Below are 15,000 nucleotides of genomic sequence, written 5' to 3'. Positions count from 1 at the left end.
TATCAATGCTGATGATTTTGTGGCTCGACTACCTAAAGCTTTTGAAGATTCAAGTGTATCAGTCAAGGTACTCCCTAACGGCGTGACTCTTGATATGACTGTCAATGAACCAGACACCAAAGAAGACGGCACAGAAAGCAAGCAAGTAAAATATTCAATGACAGCATCCACGTGTGACTATGACTTGCTGTTTGATGGAATATCTGTCAAAACACCAGTTACTGGTAATGTTGTTCCTGATGAAGACACTTGGTCTGATCTTTATGCAGCAACTATTACACCCTTCTGGTCAATGGAGTATGATGAAAGTGACAAGCAGGTTAGTTCCACGAGTTGGGGAGGATGCAGCCTGAAGTCAATGGAAACAAAAACATGCAGTGTAAAACGACCTAAATCTACTGCATTTGAGTCAACACCAGTAGCTGGTGGAAGTCATCTATCATACAGGAATGGCTGCATTGGATCCGTCGGCATATCATCAGCATCAGCTAAAGCTTCAGTGGATGTTGAAATGACTGACTTATTTGCCACCAAAAAGGCTCAATCAAAAGACCACCCGAGATGGGAGGGACGGAATTCAGGCAGTAGAAATGGGACAAAATCTCGTCTACTTGGTGCTACAGACACTGTAACAGGTGTGGGTGACATTTGCAATGAAAATGGCGATACTGTCGTTGACACTCGGGAAATCTACTGTAGAATGGATGCTAAGGTATACAAAAATGGTCAAGAAGTAGAGCGTCTTGTCCCGGTAATAGGGAAGTTGGGTCTCCATAAGCCATCACTAATGTTGCAAAAGAAGGTTGCACTACCTCAAAATCTTGTATCTGAACTCAAAGATACGTTCAAGTGCAAAGTGTGCAACAAAACGATGTCATCACCGGCGGTTGCAGCTTCATGTTGTGGCTCTATCCTTGGCTGTAAAGCTTGTCTTGATGAATATTACAGACACGGCAACCACAACAAGCACTGCATCTCTTGCAACGACTCAACAGGATACGAGAAAACATTCTGTCTCCGCGGTATTGACGACATTCTACGAGCACTAGGAAACGGTACAACTTGTGTCGATTCTGCTGTCTTTGCAGAAACCTTGAAGTGCACAGTATGCCACAGTTCGCCATTCAGCTCACGGCCAGCTGTATGCATAAGCTGTGGCTGCATAGTTGGCTGTAGTGATTGCATCAAAACATGGCATCAGACGAAAGATCAATGCCCACTTTGTGACAACAACGATGCAAAGGCCAGCACCATTCGATTAGCTGCAATGGGATCTGTTCTGAACCAACTTGAGCAGTTCTTTAATGCTGTTGAACTCAGGTCTCCGTAAAAGACTGTGTTCCCAACAGTTGCTGGTTGCCTTAGTGTGGCAATGATGTCCACTGTATGTATTGTATACTCTTTATTTACTCTGTAAGTCGGATAGATGTAATCTGTAAGTTCGATTTGGTCATATAATCAACATGTTATGAAATACAAGTACTAGAGTCAATGTCTCTCGCCTTGATCACCCCGAGTTCAAATGTTTATCCAATTAGATAACGTGCACTTAATGACTTTGCCACTTGTTTCTTGCAATTTGCAAGACACTGGCAGCAAAGCATTAAAATAATAATGATAGACGTTTAACATCAAATTTATAATTTTAAATTAAATAAAAATTATAAATGTTTAGCATAACGTATCAGTGTCCAGGATAACGGCCGGACATCGGACAATGTCCAGCCAATATCAGTATTTGTCAGGCCTAAAAGAAAATTGCGCAGACACGCTGTCCGGACAAGCCTATCCTATTACTATTGATGCCCACGTTTTTGCAATAGCCTATCCTATTACAGCACACACAAACACACACACACACACACACACACACACACACACACACCTAATGTATTGATATGTAAGTATTTACCAGAAGGATACAAACACCTTTGATGTCTTCACTTTTCTACACACTCACTAGACTGCTACGTTCGGATTAAAAATGACAACAAATAACAATTGAGGACATTTAACTACAACACAAGAAAGCCAGCCGTGCAAATAAAAAAGACAATCAAAGCCACATCACGCCAGTCAGGCAGTTGTTGTACATACGAACGTAACACTGTTGCGTTCAGACCTAGAAATTAATCTGCATGCTACAACAAATATCCTATTCTCACTTTCAGTAGATTACTACTTGGTTGTCATGACTGCTTTCAGTTTCCCACAGTTGGACCTTTCTCGCTACGTTGTTTCGTTCCCTTGTCTGTTCATGGTGACGGCAACTGTTTTATCGCTCTGCTAGTCTTGTGGAGATGGAACTCTAAGTACCCTACCGATGCGCCACACACGTGGTCTCGTTCCCTTGTCTGTTCATGGTGACAGCAACTGTTTTATCGCTCCGCTAGTCTTGTGGCCACAGGTAAATCATAGTCACATACACACATTTATCATGAAGGAGTTGTGAGACAATCCAGAGCTTATACATTCGTAGAACTTATTCAGTCGTTAGTAAGAACACTATGTATTACAGTGATGTATGGTCAAGAATTCATTGGTGAATCAGTATTACATCCCACCAAGCATGGAAATGGCCAGACATGTTGTCTGGCCATGTTACATTGTATATAAAGCCTTATTCTGGACACTGTGTATTAAACAATAATAATAATGTATTGATACATTTATTGTATAATATATTACTATATATATAAACAATATCCTCGGATTCCAGAGCTCACTTTCGCTAGACTTTCAGATGCTTCGACACAATCATTGAATACAATAAGTTTATGTCCAATGTACGCCAAAGAGAAACACTAGAATCAACAACAGTCAATCCGACACGTACGCTAAACTGCTCCGCTACAACATCTCACCCCAAACGCAACGAGAAGATACACAGGAAGCTAAAAAATGAATAATTTCATTCAAAGCCTCGCCTCATCAACCCCTCACGCTTACCGCAACTAAAACATCTCTAATTTGACTCGACAACGCAACAGGAAACGTTTCCGTAACAGCACCGCACCACAAACCAAGAAACAAGCCCAAAACGACAACCCACTGTACCAACTTAGTCACCGCCATCTTAACCAACCACGCGCATGCGTCCAGTCACCGCCACAACCAAGCGCATGCGCAATCGACCTCCAACGTGGCAGAATGCTGGGTCTGAGAAGAGACAAAAAAGACGAAGAAGGCGGTGAGCGACGCGACCAAACGGACATTAAATCATTAAGACGACATTTTATCTGTCGTTTGTAGCGTCATCGAATCCATTTCAGCGACTTGAGAAGGCGGCCGTGCTGCAAGATGTTTGACGTCGTTGTGGGCTTGCGCAGTGGCTGGATGTGGCTCATGCTGTCGGTGTTGTGTGTTGGTAGGCTCGCACGTTCAATGAGACGCCCATACATCCGCGCCGCTGCATTCAGATTCTCACAAAGATTCTTTATTTGATCAATCAGGTGGGTGGGGCGTTTGTGTGTGTGTGTGTGTGTGTGTGTGTGTGGATTGTGTGGAGTGTTTGTGTAGCGGTCTGTGTGTCTGTGTACACAGGTGTGTTTGTCCATTTATGTGTCTGTCTGGTTGTTTGTTTGTCTGTCTTTTGTCTATCTGCCTGCCTGTCTGTCTGTTTGTCCATTTGTCTGTCTGTCTGTCTGTTTGTCTGTCTGTCTGTCTGTCTGTTTGTCCATTTGTCTGTCTGTCTGTCTGTCTGTTTGTCCATCTGTCTGTCTGCCTGTCTCTCCGCCTGTCTGTCTGTCTGTCTGTCTGTCCATTTGTCTGTTTGTCTTGTTGTTTGTCTGTCTGTCTGTCTGTCTGTCTGTCCATTTATTTGTCTGCCTGTCTGTTTGTCTGTCTGTCTGTTTGTTTGTCTGTTTGTCTGTCTGTCTGTCTGTCTGTTTGTCTGTCTGTCTGTCTGTCTGTTTGTCTGTCTGTCTGTCCATTTGTCTGTTTGTCTTGTTATCTGTCTGTCTGTCTGATTGTTTGTCTGTTTATGCTTTATGTTGTTATCTCTGTCAGCTTTTTTCCATTACTTTTATCCAGTATCTACCAAATTTTCTTTATTTTTAATTACCGTTTCATGCAGGGAGAATCCATCGGCACTGTTGAGGCAACAGAAGCATTTTTTGCCATGACGAAACTTTTCCAGTCTAAAGACATGATGCTGAGAAGAATGGTCTACTTGACTATCAAAGAAATGTCGACCCTCGCAGACGACGTCATCATCGTAACCAGCAGGCAAGCAACGAATACTCGCACACGAACGCTCACCATCACATCCCATTTACCATCAATTTCTATAACTTTCTTGTTTGTCTAGTTTGACAAAGGACATGACAGGAAAGGTATGTTTACAATCGTATGTATCATCGTATGTCCATATAATAATCGTCATACTTTAGGAGGATTTATATCGGGCAAGTGCTATTCGAGCTCTCTGCACCATAACGGACGTAAACAGGCCACGTTGTTGTGATACAGTCCACACAGTGTATGTAATCGTTGTGTAGAGTTCTATGCTTCAGAGTTTGGAGCGATATTTCAAGCAGGCGATCGTCGATAAAGAGGCGAGCGTGGCGAGCGCCGCACTCACGTCCGCTCTTGTGAGAGACGACGACGTTGTGTTGACTGCGTTGCGATCACATGGGCGTGTCTGTTTGTAGCATCTCATGAAGCCGAGCGTCGATCTTGTGAAACGTTGGGTGAACGAGGCACAACAAGCCGTATCAAGTGATAACATCATGGTCCAGGTGTGTCACTCATAAAACGAGAAATTTGGGTTTACGTAACGTATGTATGCACGTCTGTCAGTATCATGCTCTCGGCGTTCTCTACCACATCAAGAAGCGAGATCGTCTTGCTATCTCTAAACTCATTGACAAACTCTCACGTTCGCTTCGTTCTCCGTATGCCAACTGTTTGTTGATTCGTATAGCCGCGAGGCTCGTTGAAGACGAGGAGGCCGGGTGAGTAAGCCAATGATGATGTTAATATCAATCGAGAATTATATCGGATTTCTGTGTTGTAGCGCTGACAGTAATTTGTATGACTTTCTGGAAAGTTGTCTGAGGAATAAGAGCGAGGTATGTCAACATGATTGGTTGCACATTGCTATGGGAGACGTAGGGAGTTCACTAGTTAGTCATGTGCGGGTGTATGTGAGGGCAGGAGGGAGAGGAAACGAGGGAAAGAGAAGGAAGGAGAGGGTGAGGGATGGGAGGAGGAAGGACGGAAATTTTGTGTTGATATCAAAATTATTGATTTATTTTAATTTATTAATAGTAATTACTTATTTATTTAAAACTATTAAATTATTAATTAATTAATTAATTAATTAATATAATATATTTTATTTCATACCGCTACAAAAAATTATTAATTATTAATTAATTAATTATTGAGGAATATTGTGGTATCAAAATTATTGATGTATTTTAAGTTATTAATAGTAATATTTATTTATTTTAAAATTATTAATTAATTAATTAATTATTAAGAAATATTGTGATATAAAAATTATTAATTTATTTTAATTTATTAATAATAATATGTATTATTTTAAATTATTAAATTATTATTTAATTAATTAAATAATTATTAATTAATTAATTATTAAGGAATATTGTGATATCAAAATTATTGATTTATTTTAATTTATTAATAGTAAAATTTATTTATTTATTTATTCTAAAATTATTAATTAATTATTAAGAAATATTGTGATATCAAAATTATTGATTTAATTTATTAATAGTAATATTTATTTATTTATTCTAAAATTATTAGTTAATTAATTAATTAATTATTGAAAAATATTGTGATATCAAAATTACTGATTTATTTTAATTTATTAATGGTAATTATTTATTTATTTTAAAATTATTAATTTATTAATATCAATTTTTATTAATACCATTACAATAAATTAATATATTTTTAATTAATTAATTATTAGGAAATATGATATTAAAATTAAAATAATTTTGATGCTTAAGCATGTGGGTTTTGTTTGGTATGATTTTGTGGTTTACTGTTGAATGATGGAGTTGTGTGGTTAGATGGTTATCTATGAGGCTGCACGTGCGCTTGTCAATCTGAAGAATGTTAGTGCTCGTGATCTTGCGCCTGCCATTTCAGGTTGGCTGTTGGGCATTTGCTTGTCTGTCTGAGAGACCGAGATTTTGTTGCTATCGTGTTGTGTAGTTCTGCAGTTGTTTCTTAGTTCTCCGAAGCCAACGCTTAGATTTGCAGCTGTGAGGACTCTGAATAAGGTAGGTGGTGGTAGTGGGTATAGATGAAGACGGATGGATATACTGTTAGACAGACAGATAGATGGACAGATGGACAGACAGACAGACAATAACACAGACAGACAGACAGACAGACAGACAATAACACAGACAGACAGACAGACAAACAGGTGGCAGATAGACAGTCAAATAGACAGATACGTATACAGACAGATGGACAAACAGACAGACAATAAACACAAATAAACAGACAGACAGGGTGACAGACAGACAGGGTGACAGATAGACAGTCAGATGGACGGACAGACAGACAGACAGACAGACGGGTGGTAGACAGACAGTCAGATGGACAGATACATATACAGATAGATGAACAAACAGACAGACAGATGGACAGACAGACAGTCAGACAGTGAAAGATACATATACAGACAGATGAACAGACAGACAGACAGTCAGATGGACAGATACATGTACAGACAGATAAACAGATAGACAGACAATAAACACAAACAGACAGATAGACAGACAGACAGACAGATACATATACAGACAGGTGGCAGACAGACAGTCAGATGGACAGATACATATACAGACAGATGGACAAACAGATAGATAGACAGACAGACAGACAGATACATATACAGACAGACAGGTGGCAGACAGACAGTCGGATGGACAGATACATATACAGACATACTGACAGGCGGATGTCGGACGGAGACTGATTGTAGCATTGATGTTGAAAAATGTATGATGTGACAGACGGGTATGCTTGCACACCAATAGATTAACATTGAAGCATGCCGAGACAGATGGACAAGCCTACAGACAAGACACAAGACAAACACTCATGTAAACTGCAAGGCTATCAAACACCTTATTGTCTCAGGTTGCTATGACGCATCCTTTGTCTGTAACTACATGCAACTTGGACCTGGAAAACTTAATAACTGATGCTAATCGCAGCATTGCCACGTTGGCTATTACAACTCTTCTCAAGGTAGAGCAGTAGTTGGTCTGTTGTGTGTTTGTCTTGTGTGTAGTGATGGTGTGATGTTAGACTGGAAGTGAGGGAAGTGTTGAGAGGCTTATGAAACAGATTTCGTCTTTTATGTCGGAAATATCGGACGAGTTTAAGATTGTTGTGGTTGATGCAATAAAGTGAGTCGTGTTTACGGTGCAGCATGAGGTGTTGTCTGTCTGTCTGTCTGCCTGCCTGTCTGTCTCTCTGTCTGTCTGCCTGTCTGTTTTCATCTGTCTGTCTCTTTGTGTTTGTCTATTTGTTTGTCTGTCTGTTTGTCTGTCTGTCTGTCTGTTTGTCTGTCTGTCTGTTTGTCTGTCTGTCTGTCTGTTTGTTTATCTGTCTGTCTGTTTGTCTGTGTGTTCAGCCATTTGTCTGTCTGTCCATTCATCTGTCTGTCTGTTTGTCTCTGTGTGTGACAATGTCTGTTTGTCTGTCTACCTGCTTGTCTGCCTGTCTGCCTACTTACCTACTTGCTTGTCTGTTCTTTACCCTCTTGTCTGTCTGCCCATTTGTCCATTCATCTGTCTGTCTATCTGTCTGTCTGTTTATGTATCTGATAACCTCTAAATTCATTTCTATTGAATCACATGTTGTCACTATTGCTACTCTTCAACGTCTCATTCCTATTCAGGTCATTATGTTTGAAGTATCCTCGTAAACACAACGTGATGATGACATATTTGTCAACCATGTTACGAGACGAAGGCGGCTTTGAATACAAAAAAGCCATCATCAACACGGTTGTAAACATCATAGAGGAACATGCAGATGCTAAGGACACAGGTGAGAATTGAAATCAATTAACTGAAATTTTGTGTTTTGTATTTTAATAAAATTTCGAAATTTGTTTTTTGTATTTGTAATTTTTTAATTTTTTAATTTTTAATTTATTAAATTAAACTTTAAAGTAACCTTTAAAAAATAAAATTAAAAATTTAACGAAATTTGTCTTTTAACTAATTAATATTAATTTATTATTGTAGTGTACAACATTTGTTTTAATTACTTAATATTAATTTATCATTGTAGTGTGCTTGCTTCATGCATCGACTCAATTGTTTAGGTTTGTCTCAGTTGTGTGAGTTTATTGAGGACTGTGAGCACACGTTGCTTGCCACACGTATTCTCCATCTTCTCGGCAAGGAAGGCCCTCGTACTCAGATGCCTGCCAAATACATTCGATTTATTTACAATCGTGTGATTCTTGAGAAGCCGCCTGTTAGAGCAGGTTTGATAGATTGTCTTTGTCTGTATGTGTGTATGTAGGTATGTCTGTCTGTTTGTCTGTCTGTCTGTCTTTGTCCATCCTTCTATCTGTTTGTCTGTTTGTCTGTCCATCTGTTTGTCTGTCCATTTGTCTGTCTGTTTGTCTGTCTTTGTCCGTCCTTTTATCTGTCTGTCTGTGTGTCTGTCCATTGGTCTGTTTGTCTGCCTGCCTGTGACATGAAGGGTTTTAACGTGTGTGTATGGATCTGTGTGTAGCTGCTGTGAGTGCATTGGCAAAGTTTGGAGCCGCTTCGGATAGTCTACTTCCCAGCATTATTGTGCTGTTGTTGAGGTATGTTTTGTTGTGAAATTTGCTCAGTTTGTTATGTGTTTTGTTGTGTGTGTGTGTGTGTGTGTGTGTGTGTGTGTGTGTGTGTGTGTGTGCATGTGCGTGTGCGTGTGTCATGCGTATGTCATGCGTGTGTCATACTGCTGTTTGTGTAGGTGCATGATGGATGAAGATGATGAAGTCAGAGATCGTGCCACCTTCTACAAGGCCATTCTTGAACAAAGACAGAAATCTTTAACATCTCAGTTTATTCTCAATAGTATGTCATGTGAACACACACACACACACACACACACACACACACACACACACACACACACACACACACACACACACACACACACCACACACACACACACACACACACACACACACACACACACACACAATCCACCTTCCAGTATTTGTCTCGTAGCTCTCAATGTCTCGGTGGTTGGTTTGGAGCGTGCTTTACTCCAGTACACTCAAGAACCATCCGATGTCCCATTTGATATCAAAACTGTTCCTCTTGCAATCGCAACTGGCTCTGAAGTGTCGCGAGGATCAACCAGTGATGCACCTTCTGCAGGTCCAGGAGCAAAACCAGGTGTTGTGGCAGCTTCAAGGCAGGATGTGTATGCAGAGCAGCTGGCAGCCATTTCTGAATTTGCTCATCTTGGTCCGTTGTTCAAGTCGTCCACCAAGCCGACTGAATTGACAGAAAGTGAAACGGAGTATGTGGTCAACTGTGTCAAGCACACGTTCAGTAAACACGTCGTTTTCCAGGTTTGCGATTGAGTTGATATTGTGTGGTAGGTTGTGTTGTCTGTTTGTTTGTTTGTCATGTTGTCTGGCTGTCTGTCTGTTTATCTGTCTGTCTGTTTGTCTGTCTCTCTGTCTGTCTGTCTCTCTGTCTGTCTGTCTGTCTGTTTGTCTTGTTGTCTGTTTGTTTGTCTGTCTGTCTGTCTGTCTCTCTGTTTGTCTTGTTGTCTGTCTGTCTCTCTGTTAATGGTCTGTTTGTCTGTCTCTCTGTCTGTCTGTCTCTCTGTCTGTCTGTCTGTCTGTTTGTCTTGTTGTCTGTTTGTTTGTCTGTCTGTCTGTCTGTCTCTCTGTTTGTCTTGTTGTCTGTCTGTCTGTCTGTGTCTGCTGTCTGTGTGTCTGTCTTGTTGTCTGTCTGTTTGTCTTGTTGCCTGTCTGTTTGTCTGTCTGTTTGTGTGTCTGTCTTGTTGTCTCTCTGTTTGTCTGTCTGTCTGTCTGTCTTGTTGTCTGTGTGTGTGTCTGTCTTGATGTCTGTCTGTCTGTCTGTCTGTCTGTCTCTCTCTGTCTTGTGTTTTGTCTTGTTGTCTGTCTGTCTGTCTGTTTGTTTGTCTTGTTGTCTGTCTGTTTGTCTGTCTGTCTGTCTGTTTGTCTGTCTCTCTGTCTTGTGTTTTGTCTTGTTGTCTGTCTGTCTGTTTGTCAGTTGGTTGTTTAGCATAGTAGAGCATTATAGACTTTATAATGAACACAGAAGGTTTGTTGTGGTTAATCTTGGATGTGAGGTCACTTGTTATGCTTGATTGTTTGTGTCTGCTTTGTAGTTTGACTGTACAAACACACTGAATGATCAAATCCTTGAAAATGTGATGGTCCAAATGGAGTCGTCAGATGGGTTTGATGTTGAGTTGAATGTTGCGTGTCCTGCATTGAAGTATAACGAGCCTGGGACTACATACACGTGCGTTACATTACCGGACGACCTAACACAAGGTATCTGATGTTGCCTTAATGTGTTTGCATGCTTGCGTGCCTGCCTATGTCCATTTGTTTGTCTGGCTGTCTGTTTGTCTGTCTGTTTGTCTGTCTGTCTGTCAAAACATCTTCAAATGTTAAACTATTATACATCAACTGCAAGTCACTAAAGTACAAAGTACAAAGTGTTTGTTGGTCTGTCTGTCTGTCTGTCTATGTGTCTGTCTGTCTGTCTGTCTGTTTGTTTGTGTGCCTGTGTGCCTGTCCATTTCTTTGTCTGGTTGTTTGTCTGTCTGTCTGTCCCTCTGTCTGCCTGTTTGTCTGTCTGTCTTCTATTGTGTGTTTTGTTAATTGTTTTTGATTTTCTCAGTGACTGGAACATTTTCTTGTACATTAAAATTCATCGTGAAAGACTGTGATCCAAACAGTGGTGAACCAGACACAGATGAAGGCTACGAAGACGAATATGTTGTATGTAAACTAACCGTCTTACTAACTCACGGTCACTCATTCGTTTATTGTCCGTAGTTGGAGGATATCGAGGTTACAGTCGCCGATCACATGCAGAAGGTTGTCAAATCAAACTTTGCTGCTTCGTGGGAAGAGCTCGGCGATGCTCATCAGATTGAAGACGTCTTTGCACTAACACAGATAAAGACCATCGATGGTAAGTGATGTCAACAATAAACCACTGTAATACCATAAATCATACGACATAGTGTGACGTAATATGTTATTAATATTAATAATTTTTAAAAAAATCTATGACGTCATTTGTTATTAATATGAATAACTTTTAATTGATTTGTTATTAATTGTATGACGTCAGTTGTTATTAATAATAATAATTTTTAAATGATGCAGTAATAGTGATTTTTATTAATATTAATAACTTTTAATTGATTTATGATGTCATTTGTTATTAATATTAATAGCTGTTAATTGATTTAATGGTGTCATTTGTTATTAATATTAATATCTTTTAATTAATTTATGATGTCATTTATTTTAAAATATTTTATTTGTTGTGCATGAGAAACTGGATCAACACACACATACACTAGATTTATGTTTATGTGTGACTCTGTAGCTGCTGTGAAGCAAATCATGCAGTTCATGGGAATGCAGCCATGCGAACGTTCAGACAAAGTTCCCGACAACAAACTCTCGCACACGCTTCTGTTGTCTGGCGTTTATCGTGGCGGTCATGACGTGCTGGTGAGAGCCCAACTCGTGTCCGATCAAGGCATACAAATGAAGCTGACGGTGAGAAGTACAGACAGCGATGTAACTCAAGTGATTGCATCGGCAGTCGGTTGAGATATTGTTTCGTCCGTTTGACTTGCACTGCGCATAGAATGTGTGATGATTCTTATTTTGAAAAAATAATAGAATTTGATCACTACATTTAAGCTTGTGTGAAACGGATGTGATCGTAGTTGAAACTGTCCTACTTGCGATTATATCCTTCGGTGTTGAGACATTTGTTGATATCAATGGTGGCATTGGAGTGGCTCAACTGCTTGTTGTCGATGCAGTTTTGTCTGTAAGATGTCATTTGAATGTTGTTCACACACACCTATTGTAGCTTTATTGTGACCTCTAGCAAATGTTTGCAGTACAGTGTATGATGAAAGTGTTTGTTTCATATGGTCTGGAGTCCAAGGCATTTTCATCATAGATATCAATTTGCACACTTTCTATCACGTGACTATTACATGGAGGGAGTCTTGACACGTCGCGTCTTTTTCACTATCGTCGTGACCTCACTGTTTTGGTTTTTCTCCGCCACTTTCTACATCGTGGTCGTCAACCGATCTGGTGACTCACAGGCCGGCCTTGTGGGCAGGAAGCTCGCGGCGCGTGACGTAGACGGGAGGGATGCCGCCCAGTCAGTGAAGTTGGGACCTGAGGATGACGTAGAGAAGCAGGCGGGCTACACAAGACATGGATTCAATCAGCTTCGAAGCGACCGAATAGCGCTCGATCGTTTCGTGCCGGATGCGAGGGATCCGCTGTAAGTACAATACAACAGGCATGTGTTATCCGGGAACACGATTGATGTATTATCCGGGGCCTTGTTGTTTATAATTATTGTATTTTAAAGATTTAATTATGTTAGAGCACGCTTAGGATACTGAAAAATAAAGAGTTTTAAATATAAATTACGTTTTAAATTTATATTAAGATTTTATGGCATTTATTTACTTTTAAGTTAAAAATTGTTACAGCATTTATATTAACAAGCAAAAGTCAAAATTCAGACATCTCTGTCCATGTCTAAGAGTTTTATTTTCATTTTATTTAAAATAAATATTCAAAATAATTTTTAAATTTTAAAAAATTAAAATTACATTAATATTAATATTAATTTAATATATTTATTATTGTATCAATTTATTGGCATTTTGGCATCGAGTGTATTGTGTGTGTGATTTACAGGTGTAAGACGAAATCTTACCCCCAAAATATGCCGTCGGCCAGTGTTGTAATTATCTTTCACAACGAAGCTTTTTCGACTCTCATGCGGACGGTACACAGTGTGCTCAATCGCAGTCCTCCAGAACTCATACACGAAATCGTTCTATTCGATGACTCTAGCTCTTATGGTAGGATTGATATTAATCAATTAATTAATTAATATCAAGATTGATATTAACTACTTAAATAATAATATTAATCAAGATTGACAATAACTAATCAAATACCTAATTAATTAAGATTGATATTAATAATTCATTAATTAATTAAGATTGATATTAATTGATCAATTAATAATTAATTAATTAATTGAGATTAATATTTATTATCAAATAATTAAGTAATCAAGATTGATATTAATTAACCAATTACTTAAATAATTAATATTGATATTAATCAAGTGTGGTGTGAGGTTGTGAGCTAACGTTTTGCTGTTATCCATAGAGGACATGAAGGGAAGACTGGAGAATTACATTAAAGCGTTACCGAAGGTGAAACTTGTTCGTGCGACAAAGCGGCAAGGATTGATTCGAGCTCGTCTCGGAGGTGCCGCGGCTGCAAGTGGGGAGATACTCGTGTTCTTGGACAGTCATTGTGAGGCAAATGTCGGGTGGCTGGAACCGCTCATCGAACGAATACACGAGGATCGTACGCGAGTCGTCTGTCCCGTCATCGACACGATCGATCTAGACACGTTCAACTACGAAGGATCTCCGCCTCTCGTTCGTGGCGGCTTCAGCTGGCAGTTGCATTTCAAGTGGCGACCGATACCGAAATACGAGTTGGAAAGAAGGAAAGACGCGACCACAGAGATCCGTTCGCCGACCATGGCGGGCGGCCTGTTTGCGCTCAACCGGAAATATTTCAACGAAATCGGTTCGTACGACGACGCGATGGACATCTGGGGAGGCGAGAATCTCGAGATTTCGTTTCGTGTGTGGCAGTGTGGCGGTGCGTTGGAAATTGTTCCGTGCTCACGTGTCGGTCACGTGTTCAGGAAGCACCAGCCGTACACATTCCCGGGCGGTGCAGGCAACATATTGGCGAAGAACTCGATGCGAGTCGCCGAAGTCTGGCTGGACGATTACAAGAAGTTCTTCTACGCAACGCAGCCGGATCTCACCGGCATCAGCTACGGAAATATCACGAGTCGCGTGGAATTGAGAAAACGGTTGAAATGCAAGCCGTTTCAGTGGTTTCTTGATAACGTGTATTCGGAGCTTCGTATACCTGACAAAGACGTGATTGCGTGGGGCGAGTTACGGAACCCGGATAGTGCGTTGTGTCTTGATACGTTGGGACGCGAGGACGGCGGCATCGTCGGTGTCTTCTTCTGTCACGGAGGTGGCGGGAATCAGGGATTCTCATTGACGAAGGAAGACGAGGTCCGACACGACGAGAACTGTTTGGACGTGGCGAAATATGGCGACGAGGTCAAACTGTTGGATTGTCACGGTTTGGGAGGAAACCAGAAGTGGGAGTATACCGACAAACACACGCTCGTTCATTTCACGACGAGACAGTGTTTAGATAGAGTGAATGTGGAGAGCGGAGGGAACATGCGGGTGGCTAACTGTAATGGTGGGTCGTCGCAGGTTTGGAATTTTTCGAAGTTCCAGCAGAGCACGGATAAGACGAAGATGTGATGCTAGAGTGCGTGACTATATTTATGATTTCGTGCCTTTTGTATTTACTAAATGAAATAATTGCTTTCTTGCTGAAATAGTCGGACTTTTTCAGATTGCGTACTACTTAGTTAATATTAATTAGTTGTAACAAAGCGAGTAGGCAATAGTTAGCCTCGTACCCAGGCCCTCTTGCGCGCCCGGTTAGCCTCGGAGCCAGACCGCTTTGCACGTGAGGAGTGGGATGGGCGAGTCAATAGTGTCCTGCACCGTTGCTTTTCTCTAGTAGATTGTGTTGGTTTAGTTTTCATGAGTAGCTGCATCTCTAGTAAATTATATTTGTTAAATAAACTACCTGCTTTGGAT

The 15,000-nt window shown here is 40.3% G+C and overlaps 4 protein-coding genes across 5 annotated transcripts in view; 3 read left to right on the top strand and 1 right to left on the bottom strand.

The window, feature by feature from the left end:
• LOC134197169 (uncharacterized) overlaps positions 1-1,479 on the top strand; it is a 2,328-nt gene extending 849 nt beyond the window's left edge. The window contains exon 1 of the mRNA XM_062666442.1: positions 1-1,479. This exon is cut by the window's left edge and continues 849 nt beyond it. Within this exon, the coding sequence (XP_062522426.1) occupies positions 1-1,330 (1,330 nt within the window). The 3' untranslated portion in view covers positions 1,331-1,479.
• LOC134197173 (dolichol-phosphate mannosyltransferase subunit 3-like) overlaps positions 1-3,111 on the bottom strand; it is a 5,278-nt gene extending 2,167 nt beyond the window's left edge. The window contains exons 1-3 of one of the 2 annotated variants that reach the window (XM_062666448.1): positions 2,950-3,108; positions 2,865-2,894; positions 2,727-2,804 (exon numbers count right to left, since the gene is read on the bottom strand). In XM_062666448.1, the coding sequence (XP_062522432.1) occupies positions 2,727-2,804; positions 2,865-2,894; positions 2,950-3,075 (234 nt within the window). In that variant the 5' untranslated portion in view covers positions 3,076-3,108. Of the gene's footprint in view, positions 1-2,726; positions 2,805-2,864; positions 2,895-2,949 lie in introns of both variants that reach the window. The other variant, XM_062666449.1, reaches the window with a different exon arrangement.
• A 17-nt stretch (positions 3,112-3,128) lies between these two features.
• On the top strand, positions 3,129-11,935 carry LOC134197168 (coatomer subunit gamma-2-like). The gene is made up of 23 exons (XM_062666441.1): positions 3,129-3,190; positions 3,253-3,302; positions 3,372-3,452; positions 4,076-4,227; positions 4,310-4,334; positions 4,392-4,442; positions 4,500-4,592; positions 4,653-4,739; positions 4,801-4,955; positions 5,018-5,072; positions 6,048-6,126; positions 6,193-6,260; positions 7,132-7,242; positions 7,303-7,403; positions 7,898-8,049; positions 8,330-8,494; positions 8,749-8,824; positions 8,977-9,080; positions 9,237-9,586; positions 10,378-10,546; positions 10,899-10,999; positions 11,057-11,195; positions 11,619-11,935. Exons 1-23 carry the CDS (start codon positions 3,151-3,153, stop codon positions 11,846-11,848), a joined length of 2,634 nt encoding a protein of 877 aa, XP_062522425.1. The 5' UTR covers positions 3,129-3,150; the 3' UTR covers positions 11,849-11,935.
• A 306-nt stretch (positions 11,936-12,241) lies between these two features.
• On the top strand, positions 12,242-14,807 carry LOC134197170 (polypeptide N-acetylgalactosaminyltransferase 1-like). Its single transcript, XM_062666443.1, has 3 exons — positions 12,242-12,545; positions 12,971-13,137; positions 13,454-14,807. Exons 1-3 carry the CDS (start codon positions 12,247-12,249, stop codon positions 14,653-14,655), a joined length of 1,668 nt encoding a protein of 555 aa, XP_062522427.1. The 5' UTR covers positions 12,242-12,246; the 3' UTR covers positions 14,656-14,807.
• The last annotated feature ends 193 nt before the right edge of the window (positions 14,808-15,000 follow it).

This window comes from Corticium candelabrum, chromosome 22 (genome assembly GCF_963422355.1).
Source record: "Corticium candelabrum chromosome 22, ooCorCand1.1, whole genome shotgun sequence".
Classification (NCBI taxonomy): Eukaryota; Metazoa; Porifera; class Homoscleromorpha; order Homosclerophorida; family Plakinidae; genus Corticium; species Corticium candelabrum.
The sequence above is the reverse complement of the archived record's forward strand: the minus strand, read 5'-3'. Positions and strand labels throughout refer to the sequence as shown.

Coding starts and splice junctions, on each gene's coding strand:
- LOC134197170 (XM_062666443.1), top strand. CDS start 12,247: ATGGAGGGAGTCTTGACACGTCGCGTCTTTTTCACTATCGTCGTGACC. Junction 12,546..12,970: donor CCGGATGCGAGGGATCCGCT/GTAAGTACAATA, acceptor TGTGATTTACAG/GTGTAAGACGAAATCTTACC. Junction 13,138..13,453: donor CGATGACTCTAGCTCTTATG/GTAGGATTGATA, acceptor TGTTATCCATAG/AGGACATGAAGGGAAGACTG.
- LOC134197168 (XM_062666441.1), top strand. CDS start 3,151: ATGCTGGGTCTGAGAAGAGACAAAAAAGACGAAGAAGGCG. Junction 3,453..4,075: donor TTCTTTATTTGATCAATCAG/GTGGGTGGGGCG, acceptor CGTTTCATGCAG/GGAGAATCCATCGGCACTGT. Junction 4,228..4,309: donor GTCATCATCGTAACCAGCAG/GCAAGCAACGAA, acceptor TTGTTTGTCTAG/TTTGACAAAGGACATGACAG.